At 18.3% G+C, this 12,500-nt stretch overlaps 6 protein-coding genes across 6 annotated transcripts in view; 2 read left to right on the top strand and 4 right to left on the bottom strand.

The window, feature by feature from the left end:
* Positions 1-105: 105 nt before the first annotated feature.
* On the bottom strand, positions 106-531 carry PGSY75_1032200 (hypothetical protein; the record flags this gene model as incomplete). The annotated part of the gene is made up of 3 exons (XM_018786092.1): positions 106-161; positions 257-313; positions 397-531. Coding segments are annotated over 3 exons (248 nt in total), but the record flags the coding sequence as incomplete, so codon positions are not given.
* Positions 532-1,226: 695 nt separating this feature from the next.
* On the top strand, positions 1,227-3,713 carry PGSY75_1032300 (hypothetical protein; the record flags this gene model as incomplete). Its single annotated transcript, XM_018786093.1, has 1 exon — positions 1,227-3,713. The coding sequence occupies one exon, from the start codon at positions 1,227-1,229 to the stop codon at positions 3,711-3,713; it is 2,487 nt and encodes an 828-aa protein (XP_018641710.1).
* A 263-nt stretch (positions 3,714-3,976) lies between these two features.
* Positions 3,977-6,231, bottom strand: PGSY75_1032400 (putative phosphatidylinositol N- acetylglucosaminyltransferase subunit A; the record flags this gene model as incomplete). Its single annotated transcript, XM_018786094.1, has 7 exons — positions 3,977-4,043; positions 4,182-4,251; positions 4,333-4,420; positions 4,562-4,603; positions 4,761-5,510; positions 5,692-5,888; positions 6,060-6,231. The coding sequence occupies 7 exons, from the start codon at positions 6,229-6,231 to the stop codon at positions 3,977-3,979; spliced, it is 1,386 nt and encodes a 461-aa protein (XP_018641711.1).
* Positions 6,232-7,427: 1,196 nt separating this feature from the next.
* On the bottom strand, positions 7,428-8,704 carry PGSY75_1032500 (putative DER1-like protein; the record flags this gene model as incomplete). The annotated part of the gene is made up of 3 exons (XM_018786095.1): positions 7,428-7,633; positions 7,992-8,219; positions 8,347-8,704. 3 exons carry the CDS (start codon positions 8,702-8,704, stop codon positions 7,428-7,430), a joined length of 792 nt encoding a protein of 263 aa, XP_018641712.1.
* Positions 8,705-10,116: 1,412 nt separating this feature from the next.
* Positions 10,117-11,178, top strand: PGSY75_1032600 (conserved protein, unknown function; the record flags this gene model as incomplete). Its single annotated transcript, XM_018786096.1, has 1 exon — positions 10,117-11,178. One exon carries the CDS (start codon positions 10,117-10,119, stop codon positions 11,176-11,178), a length of 1,062 nt encoding a protein of 353 aa, XP_018641713.1.
* A 405-nt stretch (positions 11,179-11,583) lies between these two features.
* PGSY75_1032700 (hypothetical protein) overlaps positions 11,584-12,500 on the bottom strand; it is a gene marked incomplete at both ends in the record, with an annotated part of 1,257 nt that continues 340 nt past the window's right edge. Inside the window, one exon of the mRNA XM_018786097.1 lies at positions 11,584-12,500. This exon is cut by the window's right edge and continues 340 nt beyond it. Within this exon, the coding sequence (XP_018641714.1) occupies positions 11,584-12,500 (917 nt within the window).

Raw genomic sequence — 12,500 nt, forward strand, 5'->3', positions numbered from 1 at the left:
AATAAAATAAAATAAAAATAAAAATAAAAAAAAGTTACTATATCAAACTGAATATTATATATATATATATATTTATTTATTTATTTATTCGTTTTATTTTTTTACATTTTCATATCATCTTCGTTTATTTTTTCGTCTTTATCATCTTCTGAATTATATTTCTATTAAAAAAAAAAAAAAAAAAAAAAAAAAAAAATATTTGTAAAATAACATATAAATTATTAAACTGATTCAAAATATATATCCTTTTTTAAACCTCGTTTAATATTTTTTTTTGTGTCCATTTATATAATATACTTTCTTCATCTTTTACCTATACAACAGATAAAATATAAGTGCATACATAAATAAATAAATAAATAAATATATATATATATATATATATATATATTATACTTTGATCCATTTAATAATATATTTTTTATTTTTTTTCTTTGTTAAATTAAATTTGTAATTATTTCTTTTTTGTTGAAAGTGGAGAAGCCACGCTCGGTGTTTTATGTCGGCATCTTCATTAAGGTAATCATCCATTATATATATTAAAAAAAATAAATAAATAAATAAATAAATAAATAAATAAATAAATAAATAAATAAAAAAAATAAAATAAAATAAAATAAAAATAAAAATAAAAAAAAGTTACTATATCAAACTGAATATCATATATATATATATTTTTTTTTTTTAATTTATTTAGTTCCTATATTTATACATTATTTATAAGTGTAAACATCTTCAATTATATATTTATATTTAATTTCGTCACGTGGTTCTTCATTTGAATAATGTACACATCATATAATTTTCACAGGCTGATCATAAACAAAAATATTTTATATATATATATATATATATATATATAATATATGTGTAATTTTTTTTTTTTTTTTTATTAAGAAAATATCTCTATATAGAATATGCCCAAGTAAATATAATATATATATATATTATATTAATATAAAAAAAAAAAAAAAAAAAAAAAAAACTTACATATATATATTATATATATTATATACATATATATATTTCATTTCAATGTATATACTTATATTTATATACACTTATTGTTTATCCTATGAGAAAAAAAAAAAAAATAAAATAAACCCATATGTTATAAAAAACCCTTTTGTTGTAACACGGGGAGATATATTTTTTTTTTTTTTCTTTTGCTTGACTATAATTTTTTTTTTTTTTTTTTTTTTTTATCATCGAACATAAAACAAATTATGATATTTTTTAAAAAAGGATATAAGAAATTATTCATTCATTTTAACTACAATGTAATTATAAAACATCATTTCAGTAGCTTAGATTTAAACAGAGTTAGTTTAAAAAAACAAAGGAAAGAAAAATTTGAGGAGGTATGGAAGAATATTATTCGTAAGAAGTATATAAAAAGAATTGTAGATATTTTTGAAATAGAAGAAGAAAAAAATAAAAAACCAAAAAACAACAACAACAAAAAAAAAAAAAAAGATGAATATGATAATATACATTTATGTGATTATAAAAAACTTTTGGATGGTGCTAAAACGTGTTATTTTGTTTTAGGATCTGAAGGTGTAGGTAAAAAATTTATGATTGAAAAGGCTAAGGAGATATTTATGAATAGTCATAATAATGAGATGAGAAAAAAAAAGAAGAATATATTTTTTGAATATGATTGTAGAGAAAGGAATGATATAAACTTTTGTATGAAAATGCATACACTTGAATATTCTTTACGATATAAATTATTAAAAGAATTAAATGATGATATAATAAATAATTATATAAATCTTAAGGATATATATGAACATATGATATATAAAGATAATATAAATGAAACTTATAATATGTTATCAAAGTGGAGAGATTTCTTTATACATATATATGAGCATCCAGAATTATATGATTATTTTAATAAGAATGATTTAAAAGAAATTAATAATTATCAACAGATGATAAAAGAAAATAAATATAATTATGAAATGTGGTATGCATTTCTTGATATGCTTTTAAGAAAATTAAACGTTAAAGTTTTTTGTAATTATTTTAATCATTTCAGTGCTTATTTATATTTTTTCAAAATGTTATCAGATTATGAAGAATATTATTATTATAAAAAATATACAAAAAATATTTTATTAAATTATACTAATGGTACATTTATACATACATACTTTTTATATATAATTCAAAATTTACAACATATATATAACTACAATTTCTTTTTTCTTTTTTATCATTTTCATTTTTTTTTATTAAGTTCACAACCTATGAGAGATTTTAATTTCTTTATTCATTTAGTGAATAACAATATACATTCGATTCATTATAGATTTCCTATTGTCATTCATGCTATAAAAAATTTGGAAATTATGAAATCCATTTTTATGTATAATAATATAATCATTAAATGGATACGTGATCAAAATATAGCTAGCCAAACTAAAATGAGACACTTACAAAAGGAACAAGACAACGATTTGTATTTAAACAAAAACCAACACGATCATAATATAAAATGGAATAACCATAAAAATAATACTAACAATAATATGTCTTTTGTGCAAGATTTTCAATATAATATACATAACAAAATGAACCACAATATGAATATTTCTTCTTTTACTAATTTATATGATAATAAATCTGAAGAAGAAAACCAACACATTTTTGAAGAACATACCTTCAATAGGACCAATACAATAAAAAACAAAACAAACAAAAATGAACAGATGGAAAGAAGTAATTATTATAAAAAATATCAAGACACATTACAAAATAATAAAGTAAATCATATTCATATAAATTCTTATAAAACTTCTGATGAATATGAATTAATAATTCATAATATAATAGAAATAGACGATTTCTCATATGATATGATAAAATCCATTTTAATACCACAATTTACAAATAATGAAGATATATGTAATTATATTTATAAATATATCGGAGGTAATATTCAGTTGATAAAAATTATATGCAAAAACTTATACGAATTAAACCAACAGTTTAATGAAAATGAAATCATTAAACAAATTGAAGATGCAAAGAAACAAAATATTACTTATGATATGGACGAAGAAGAAGATGATATTTTAAATTCTAATAAAAAAAAAACCATAGAACAAATTATAACGTATAAAAAAAATGAAAAAGAAAAATTATTTTTAAAAGATTTATGTGAACAAGTGTTACATAATTTTATCTTAAACTTTGAACAAAAAATCATACAATTTTTTGCCTTACCAAATATAGAAAAAATGAAAATTAATCAATATGATAATAAGGAAACAAATGAAAAATATTATGAAAATAATAATAATAAGAATAATAATAAAATTAAAAAAAAAACAAATGATCATAACTCTAATAATGAACATAATATACAAAATAATAAACCATTAAATTTTATACAATTTTATTTTACTATTTTTGAAACCATCCGTTATTTTTTAAAAAAACAAAAAGTATTTTGTCATAATATTATTAATCTAAACAATCCTATACTTTTAGGCTTAATCGATGTAAATATAATACATTATAATTATCAAGATAAATATCTAGAATTAACAAATAAATTTTATCATATCTTATTATTGAATTATATAGAATTTAATTATAAACAATATCCCCTCAAACTGAGGATTCAATACAATGTTAATTATATGCTTAATTATAAAATCATAGAGCACGAGTATAAGTTATTGGAATGTAAAAATTGAATGTATATTAATAGAAATGTTATATGTGCATAAATAAATCTATATTAATATAAATGTTATATGTGCATAAATAAATCTATATTAATATAAATGTTATATGTGTATACATAATTGTATATATTATATAACCTCAACAATATTTATTATTACTATTATGATTTTTTTTTTTTTTTTTGTATAAATTGAAATTTATATATTTCAACCTTTTATATATATATATATTTTTTTTATGTGGTATATATTATATCAATCTTTTAAAACACTTATTTTTCATTTTTATTTTCGTCATCATAAAAATGAGGAAAGCTAACGACCTCTTCAATGTTTTGTCTAAAAGATAAAGAAACATGTATAAGATTATATATGTAAATAATTACATGTTGATATATATATATATATATATATATATATATATATATATTTATATATGTTTATTTTATTTATTATTTTTCTTCTTTTTAATCTTGCCTTGGCATGAGCCATTCTAATATTTGACATCCAATATAACTTATCATAATTATGAATATGTAAATTATACCTACAAAAATGGAAAAATAAACAAATATATATAAATATATAAATATATACATATATATATATTTTTTATTTTTTATATTACTAAAAACTGTATTAATTTCGTATATTTTTCTTATCCTATTAAACAAGCTTGGATTTGCGTAATTTAATACTTTCATATACACCTTTTCCTATATTATAAAACAATGAAATAAGAATAAATATAAAAATATAAAAATATAAAACATTTACATAAATGAACATATATGTTTAGGCTAATATCATTATATGCTTTACAATATTTATAATATATATGTATTATTTTGGTTTACCGTCTTTTCAGCTACTTTTTCCCAAGAGTACATTTTGGTTAGCTAGATAAAAAAAAAAAAAAAAAAAAAAAAAAAATGAAAAAGTCATAAACACAAACACACACACATAAATATATATATATATATATATATTTTATGTATGTTGTATATATAAAATACTCCTTTTTTTTTTTTTTTTTTTTTTTTTTTTTTTTTTTACCCTTTGGTGAAATAAATTCGAGTCGACCTTTTGTACAATTTTTAATGCTTTATCGACTGCTTTACATAATTCGATATGATTGGGTTTAGCTAAAATCATCATATCACGTGGTAAGACTTCAGATATTCCACCTACATCCGTTGATATGACAAGCAAACCACAACTAGCTGCTTCAATTATAGCAATACAGAAAGCTTCTGTTAATGATGTATTTAAAAATATATGACCAGTTTGTAAAACATTTTTTACATTTTCTTGTTTTACTTTTCCTAATAATACAACCGAATTATGTAAGTGATACTTTTCTCTCATTTCTTCTAATAACAATCTTTTAGGACCTTCTCCTCCTATAATAAATTTTATGAATGGATATTTTTGACATACTAATGGTATTACCTTAACTATCAAATCTATACCTTTCCTATATGTTAACCTACTTATAACAATAATATTTATTCTTGGAAACTTTGGTCTTTTACTAATACAAGGAACAAATTTTGTAGTATCAAGGGCATTTCCTATAACAGATGTTTTATATGGATTACTTTCTGTTCTCAAAACTAAATTTTCTCTATTCGTATGTGAAACACATATAGAATGATCAACATCATTTATACAATATTTCAATAATTTGTTTACATGGATGCATCCTTTGTCTGAAAAACTATATAAGGAGTGGTCTGTATAAATGGTTTTTATTCCTAACGTTTTGGCATGAAGAATGAATTGATGAGCTAATGCAGACGTAGCCTAAAAAAATTAAAATGAAAAAAAAAATGAAAATGAAAATAAAAATAAAAATAATAAATAAATGCACAGACAAATAAATAATATATATATATATATATATATATATATATATATATATTTATATAATATGTGCATATCATCTTATATCATATTTTATTCATTTATTTTTTATTTCTTGCACCTGGTGACCATGTACTATGTCCACCTTTTCCCTATATAATATATTTCTACATAGTGGTAAAGTCCCTATAATATTTGGAAAACTCACTACATCTAAAAAAGGCTGGAAGGGCAAATAATAAACCTTAATACCGTTACCCATCCATCTTATACCATGCCTATTATTATTAAAATTTGTTACAACTATAACTTTGAAACCTAAAAAAATATAAAAATAAAATATTTGAAGCAAATATTATGCAACTATTTAATAATAAGTATGAACACAATAAGTTTATATATATATATATATATATTTTATTATTCATTGTAAGATTTATTATATATTTAATTTTTTTTTTTTTTTTTTTTTTTTTTTTTATGTATAACCCTTTTTTATCAAATTCTTAGACAATTCAAAAATGTGAGTTTCTATTCCTCCCAAATTTGGATAAAAAAAATCACTCACCATGCAAATACAACATTTTCTTTCTTTTTTGTAAATTATATTTTTATCTTTTTCCTTTTTGTATATATTGTATTCGCTAACTGCATCTTCCATTATGTATTCACATACATATTTTGATATCTATTTTTTTTTTTTTTTAAATCATTACATAAATATAAATATAATACGTATTTATTTTTTTATATAATTTTTTTTTTTACTATATCTCGTTTTAATTAAGATAAGTCCAAACATATAAAAAAAAAAATAAAATAAATATATATTTACATATTAAGGATATGAAAAGTTTTACAAAACTGAGAATACCCTAAATATACATGTATATTTAAAATTGCGTTTATATTTATTGATTCTTCATTCCTATCATTTATAATTAATTACTAAGAACACGTGAAGGTTCTTTTATATTTTATTTAAATGTATAAAAAAAAAAAAAAATACAATATATTTACACATTAATACACACACATATATATATAATATATATTTATATATATATATCACATGATTATTTTTAAGAATGTTCCATAACCAGAGTTATATAAATAAATTAAAAAAAAAAGGGGAAGGAAAAGTATAGCTCTTCTTTTTTTTTTTTTTTTTTTTTTTATTAATTTATTTATTTTTTATTATTATTTAAAATTTATATGTATTGTTTTTATATATAAAGCATCTTGAAATAAGAAATAACATATATATAAAAAAATAAAAAAAAAAATACATATATACTTAGATATTATAAAAATATATATCATCTAAGGTTTTTAAAAAAAGTATACAAAAATAACAAATAATTAAAAAATATATATATATATATATATAATATATAGTCTAAGTTTTAATAACAATAAAAAAAAATATATAACACCAAAATTAGGAAAGAATAAATATGATACACAAGGTAATAATAACAATAAAGATGTTGAAAATATTGTTGTCTTTTTAAATAATCAATAATGAATGAAATAAAAAAAAAATATATATTTTATTAACAAAATATTCGTTGCATTAACAATGAAAACATTACAAAAATGGATACGCATAAAAATGTATACACATAATAATGTATACATATATGTACATATATATGTAAATACGCTTATATTTGTTTGTTTATTTATATATTTATTAATATTCTTTTATGGAGTGATCAAAATGCAAATGTTATGATAGCTCTTCTTCTTTTTTCTTTCTTTTTATCATTATAATAACATAATATTTATTTATAATAATTATATATTCAGACAAATACTTATACATATTACCCATAAAAAATAAAAACCATCTTTTTAACTATCACCTAGTCTTACACCCCTTCCAATAAAAACTCTTCTATTTGTTCCATTATTATTATTTGTACCCCTTGAATTATTTATATTCGTATATCCATATCTTTGGAAATTGTTCCTTATTCCATTATTTAAACGAAATTCTTGCAATTTTAGCATTATCTTATCAAAAATTTTGGGTGTTTTATCTAAAAGATTAGGACCACCTATAAGAAAATAATAAAAATAAAAATAAAAATAAAAATAAAAAATATATAATATAGTGATATATTTACGGGGAAATAAAAAAAAAAAAAAAAAAAGAAATAGCTATTTTTTAAATATTATGTACATTTTTTTAATATATTAGGTAGCTATTTTTAATATATTAGGTAGCTATTTTTTATATATTAGGTAGCTATTTTTTAAATATTATGTACATATTTTTAATATATTAGGTAGCTATTTTTAATATATATTATGTGTAGCCATTTTTTAAATATTATGTACATATTTTTAATACACACATTCACATATAATAAATAATAAACTTATAAAATTATATTTCCTATTATTTTATGGTACCTTCTCTTGGTAAAATTTCTCTAAAAAAGTAGTAGACATGTCCTGATAACAACCCCATAATATCAACCCACAAAGATTGGCCCATAATTAAATGTAAGAAAATTAATGCAAAGGGTAATTGATATCCCTTAACAGTAAAGAAATAAATGGAAACATGGCTCCATGCTTCTCTTCTTGACCAATAGTATATTATTGCAAAAAGGAGAGAATTTCCTAAAAAGGGATAACCTATATGATGGGGAAAAAAAAAAAAAAAAATATATATATATATATATAATATAATATATATATATATATATATATATATAAGTATATATTTTTGTGAATATATTTTTATTTTCTATTTATTTTATACCTCGTGGCCAATAAAACAAAATACTTATAAGAGATAAGAAGGTACATTGAATGGTAATAAAATATAAATAAGATCCTGGTGATGTGAAAATTGCATTTTTTTCTAAAGATGATGAGAATTGAGCAAATAAAGACATAAAGAATACCCATGAAAGGGAAAATTTACCAACATATAAAAAGTTCAGAAAAATTCTCCATATATGATATTTATAATATATTAAATTCCAATCTAATAGGATATATACAACGTTCAATAAATTACACGTTATCAATAAGGTAACTAAAAAAATTAATGTTATCACATATTTTGTTACGTTCGGTAAATTATTATACCATACTTCTGGACCAGATATATCCATTTTATTGTGTATTGTTCATATAATCTTGAAAATAAAAAAATATAATATAATATAATATAATCCTATAAGTTAGTAACCATTTATTATTTTCTCAATATATAAAAAAGAGAGTTACAATTTATTTTGTTCTCTTATACACAATTTAGCAATTTAAGACTTTTTTTTTTATTTCGAATTTTCCACTATATAATTATAATATGTAATATATTAAAAAGAATAACACATAAAAAAATATATATATAAATACATACATATATATATATATATATATATATTATAATGAATTTATAAATTTTAATTCAATATATAATATAAAAAAAAATTAAAATGTATCATATGAAATAAGAAAAAATTATAAAATATAAAATATAAATATATTATTATATAAACATAAAAATATTTCAATTATAAAAAAAAAAAGAAAAAAAAAAAAAAAAAAAAAATTAAATATGAGAAAGTGTAAATATAGGGAAAATAATAATATATATTATTATATCTAAAAAGTTCTTATAAGTATTATATTTATTTTTGAATAAATAAATATATGTATATATTTTTACCTAATTACATAAAAAAAGTGTATTATTATTTTTATATTTTATTTTTTGTATAATATATATATTAAATAATGAGTATAATTATTTTGTTAACATATATACATGCGTAATATAATATATAACATATATATATGATATATATATATATATATATATATATATATATATATATTTTATATTATTATTTTTTTTGGAAAGGCGTTAATAAAAAAAATGAACTTGTTATAAAAACAACATATGAAATATTAATATATATTTTTTTAATAAATAAATAAATGTATTATATATATATATATATATTTTTTCTACAATGAGAGATGAATATGTAATTTTATTAAAATGTTTAAAAGTATATACATAATATGTCATAAATTAATAATGCGATATAAAACATTTAAATTATGAATATGTTATGAAATTAAAAATGGGGATATGGATATTTTAAATGGATCGTAATTATTTGTTATTATAGAGTATATATACTTATTCAATTGTTCTAGTTATATAATACATACAGATAAAATAATATACATATAAATATATATATATATATATATATATATATATATGTATTATATATATGTGTATATATTTATGAGCCATGTCTTTATTAAACTTATATATTTATTGGAGATATGTAATATTTTTGAAATATATAATACTTGCAATAAAATTTCCAAGAGGCATATAATATATATGTGTGCAGCTTAAAAAAAGATATAACATAAATATATATTTTTAAATAAACGTGTTCATGATTTTATGCCAATATGTAAGTATAGCTTAACGCTTATATTTTCAAATTTTCTTATTTATTGATTTATTTATTTATTTTTTATTTTTTGTGTTAATAATATGATAATTTGTAAAAAGATTTTTAATGAGTCCACTAAATTATGGAAACCTAAATATTTCAATAATAACATAAAATGGTATCAAAGTATTAATAAAGAAAAAAGTGTTAATAGAATATATACTCAAAAAAAGATAACAAAAAGAGAGAAATTATTAGGAAATATAAAACCATTTATAAATGATAAATATGATAATCCTGAATGTAATGTGATTGCTTATTATTTAAATAATTTTTTAAATTTGAATATATTAAAAAGTGCATATGAAAATATTGGTTGTAAGGTTTTATATAAAGAACCATATTTATATGTAGAAAGTTGTGAATATTTTAAACAACAGAATAGTTCAGCTGTATTTTTTAAAAATGGATGTGTTGTGATATGGAATATGAATAAAAAGAATATGAAGAATTTTTTATATTTTTGTAAAAGTTATATAAATATAAATGAAGATATAGATAATTATGATTTTGAAGAATTACAAGTACAAAATGTGAATAATAAAAGTTATGTATCAAATTCTATTATTTATTTAACAATGAATAATTATAGAATTACTGATAAAATTTCTTTTTCATTTGGATTATTAAGTGCTGTGAGATTAAATAATTTAGAAAAAAAAATTGAAAATAAATTACTCTATGAAAATAATAATATCGAAATATTAAAAAAAAAAATTAAATCAACTAATCTGGATTTATTATCAAAACAACTTTTTTCTTCTAAAATTACTTTACATAATCTAAGATATGAATTAAATATTGAACAAGATATACTTGATGTACCAGAAACATTATGGGAGTTAGAATATCAGAAAAAATTATTTCTAAATATTCTTAATATCTTTGATATAAAACAAAGGGTTGATTTATTAAATCATAGATTATCTTGGACATTTGATTATTTAAATTCATTTCTTGATTATGTTAATCAAAAACATTCTTCAAGGTTGGAAAGAATTATTATCATGATTATTGGTTTGGAGTTAATTCTAGGTATCATGCAAATGATTAAAACCGTAGATTTAGGACTTGACAAAAAAAAACAAAGTCAAAATATATAATAATATAACATAAAAAAAATATATATATAATATATATGTGTATATATATTTATATATAATTAAATAAATAAAATAAATAAAAGGACAAAAAAAAAAAAAAATTAATAAATAATATAATATAATATAACAATTAAGTATTTAAAAAAAAAAAAAAATAGCTGTTTTTTTTTTTTTTTTTTCTGAACAAGTCAGGTAAATAATTCAAATACGAAAATATTGGTAATTTTTCATTTTATTTTGAATATAAAAAAATAATATTTACAAATATATTATTTTTACACATTTGTATAATTTATCCCTTGATTATTTATATTTTCTTGTTATTTTTTTGTGTTTTACATTTTTTTGACATAATTAGAAAATTTGTTAACTTTGTCTTTTTTTTTTTTTTTTTTTTGGTTTATGTTATTTTTTAATCTTTCTTTTTGAAGAATTGAAGTTATATTTTATATCCCATGATGGTAGTATGGTATTAACAGAACAATCATCTGGTAAATATGGAGGAAGGCCGGATGGATATTTTATATTTCTATTAATCATAAGATTATCTTTTTGTTGACATTCCAATTTTTCATATAAGAAATCTACATTTTTTTTTCTATAAATGGTTTTGATGATATATTCTTTAATGGCTAGATTTACACTTTCTTCATCAATTATTAATACATCATTATGTATTTTATTTTTATTATTAACAATATTTTGTAAATTTTTTTTATTATTGATATTATAGTTTATAGAATTATCTATAACAATATGATTATTTTCTTTAATATCATTTTTATTATTGGGTAGTATATCTTTATTATTTAATTGGTCTTTATTTTCTTGTTCTTGGATATTATTACTGGTACATTCGACAGTATTAAAAATATCTGATAATGACAATTCCAGTTTATTTGAAATATCATCATCAATTGGTTGATCTCCAATTATATCATCATCAATTTGTTTATCTCCAATTATATCATCATCAATTGGTTTATCTCCAATTATATCATCATCAATTGGTTTATCTCCAATTATATCATCATCAATTGGTTTATCTTCAATTACATCATCATCAATTTGTTTATCTTCAATTATATCATCATCATTAATGTTAACTTTTTCTTTCTCTGTATTATTAACAACTATATCAATATGTGAGCTTTTTTCTATAACACTATCCTCATTAAAATTGTCAAATAATTCATTTAATATTTGTGAATTAGATTCATTAGGTGAATTTTTTTCATTTATATTTTGCATATCTATATTATTATTTATATCATCAATTTTTTCTTCCTCTTCTTGTATATATTTTTCTTCATATAATGTGT

Source organism: Plasmodium gaboni, chromosome 10 (assembly GCF_001602025.1).
Source record: "Plasmodium gaboni strain SY75 chromosome 10, whole genome shotgun sequence".
NCBI classification, from domain to species: domain Eukaryota; phylum Apicomplexa; class Aconoidasida; order Haemosporida; family Plasmodiidae; genus Plasmodium; species Plasmodium gaboni.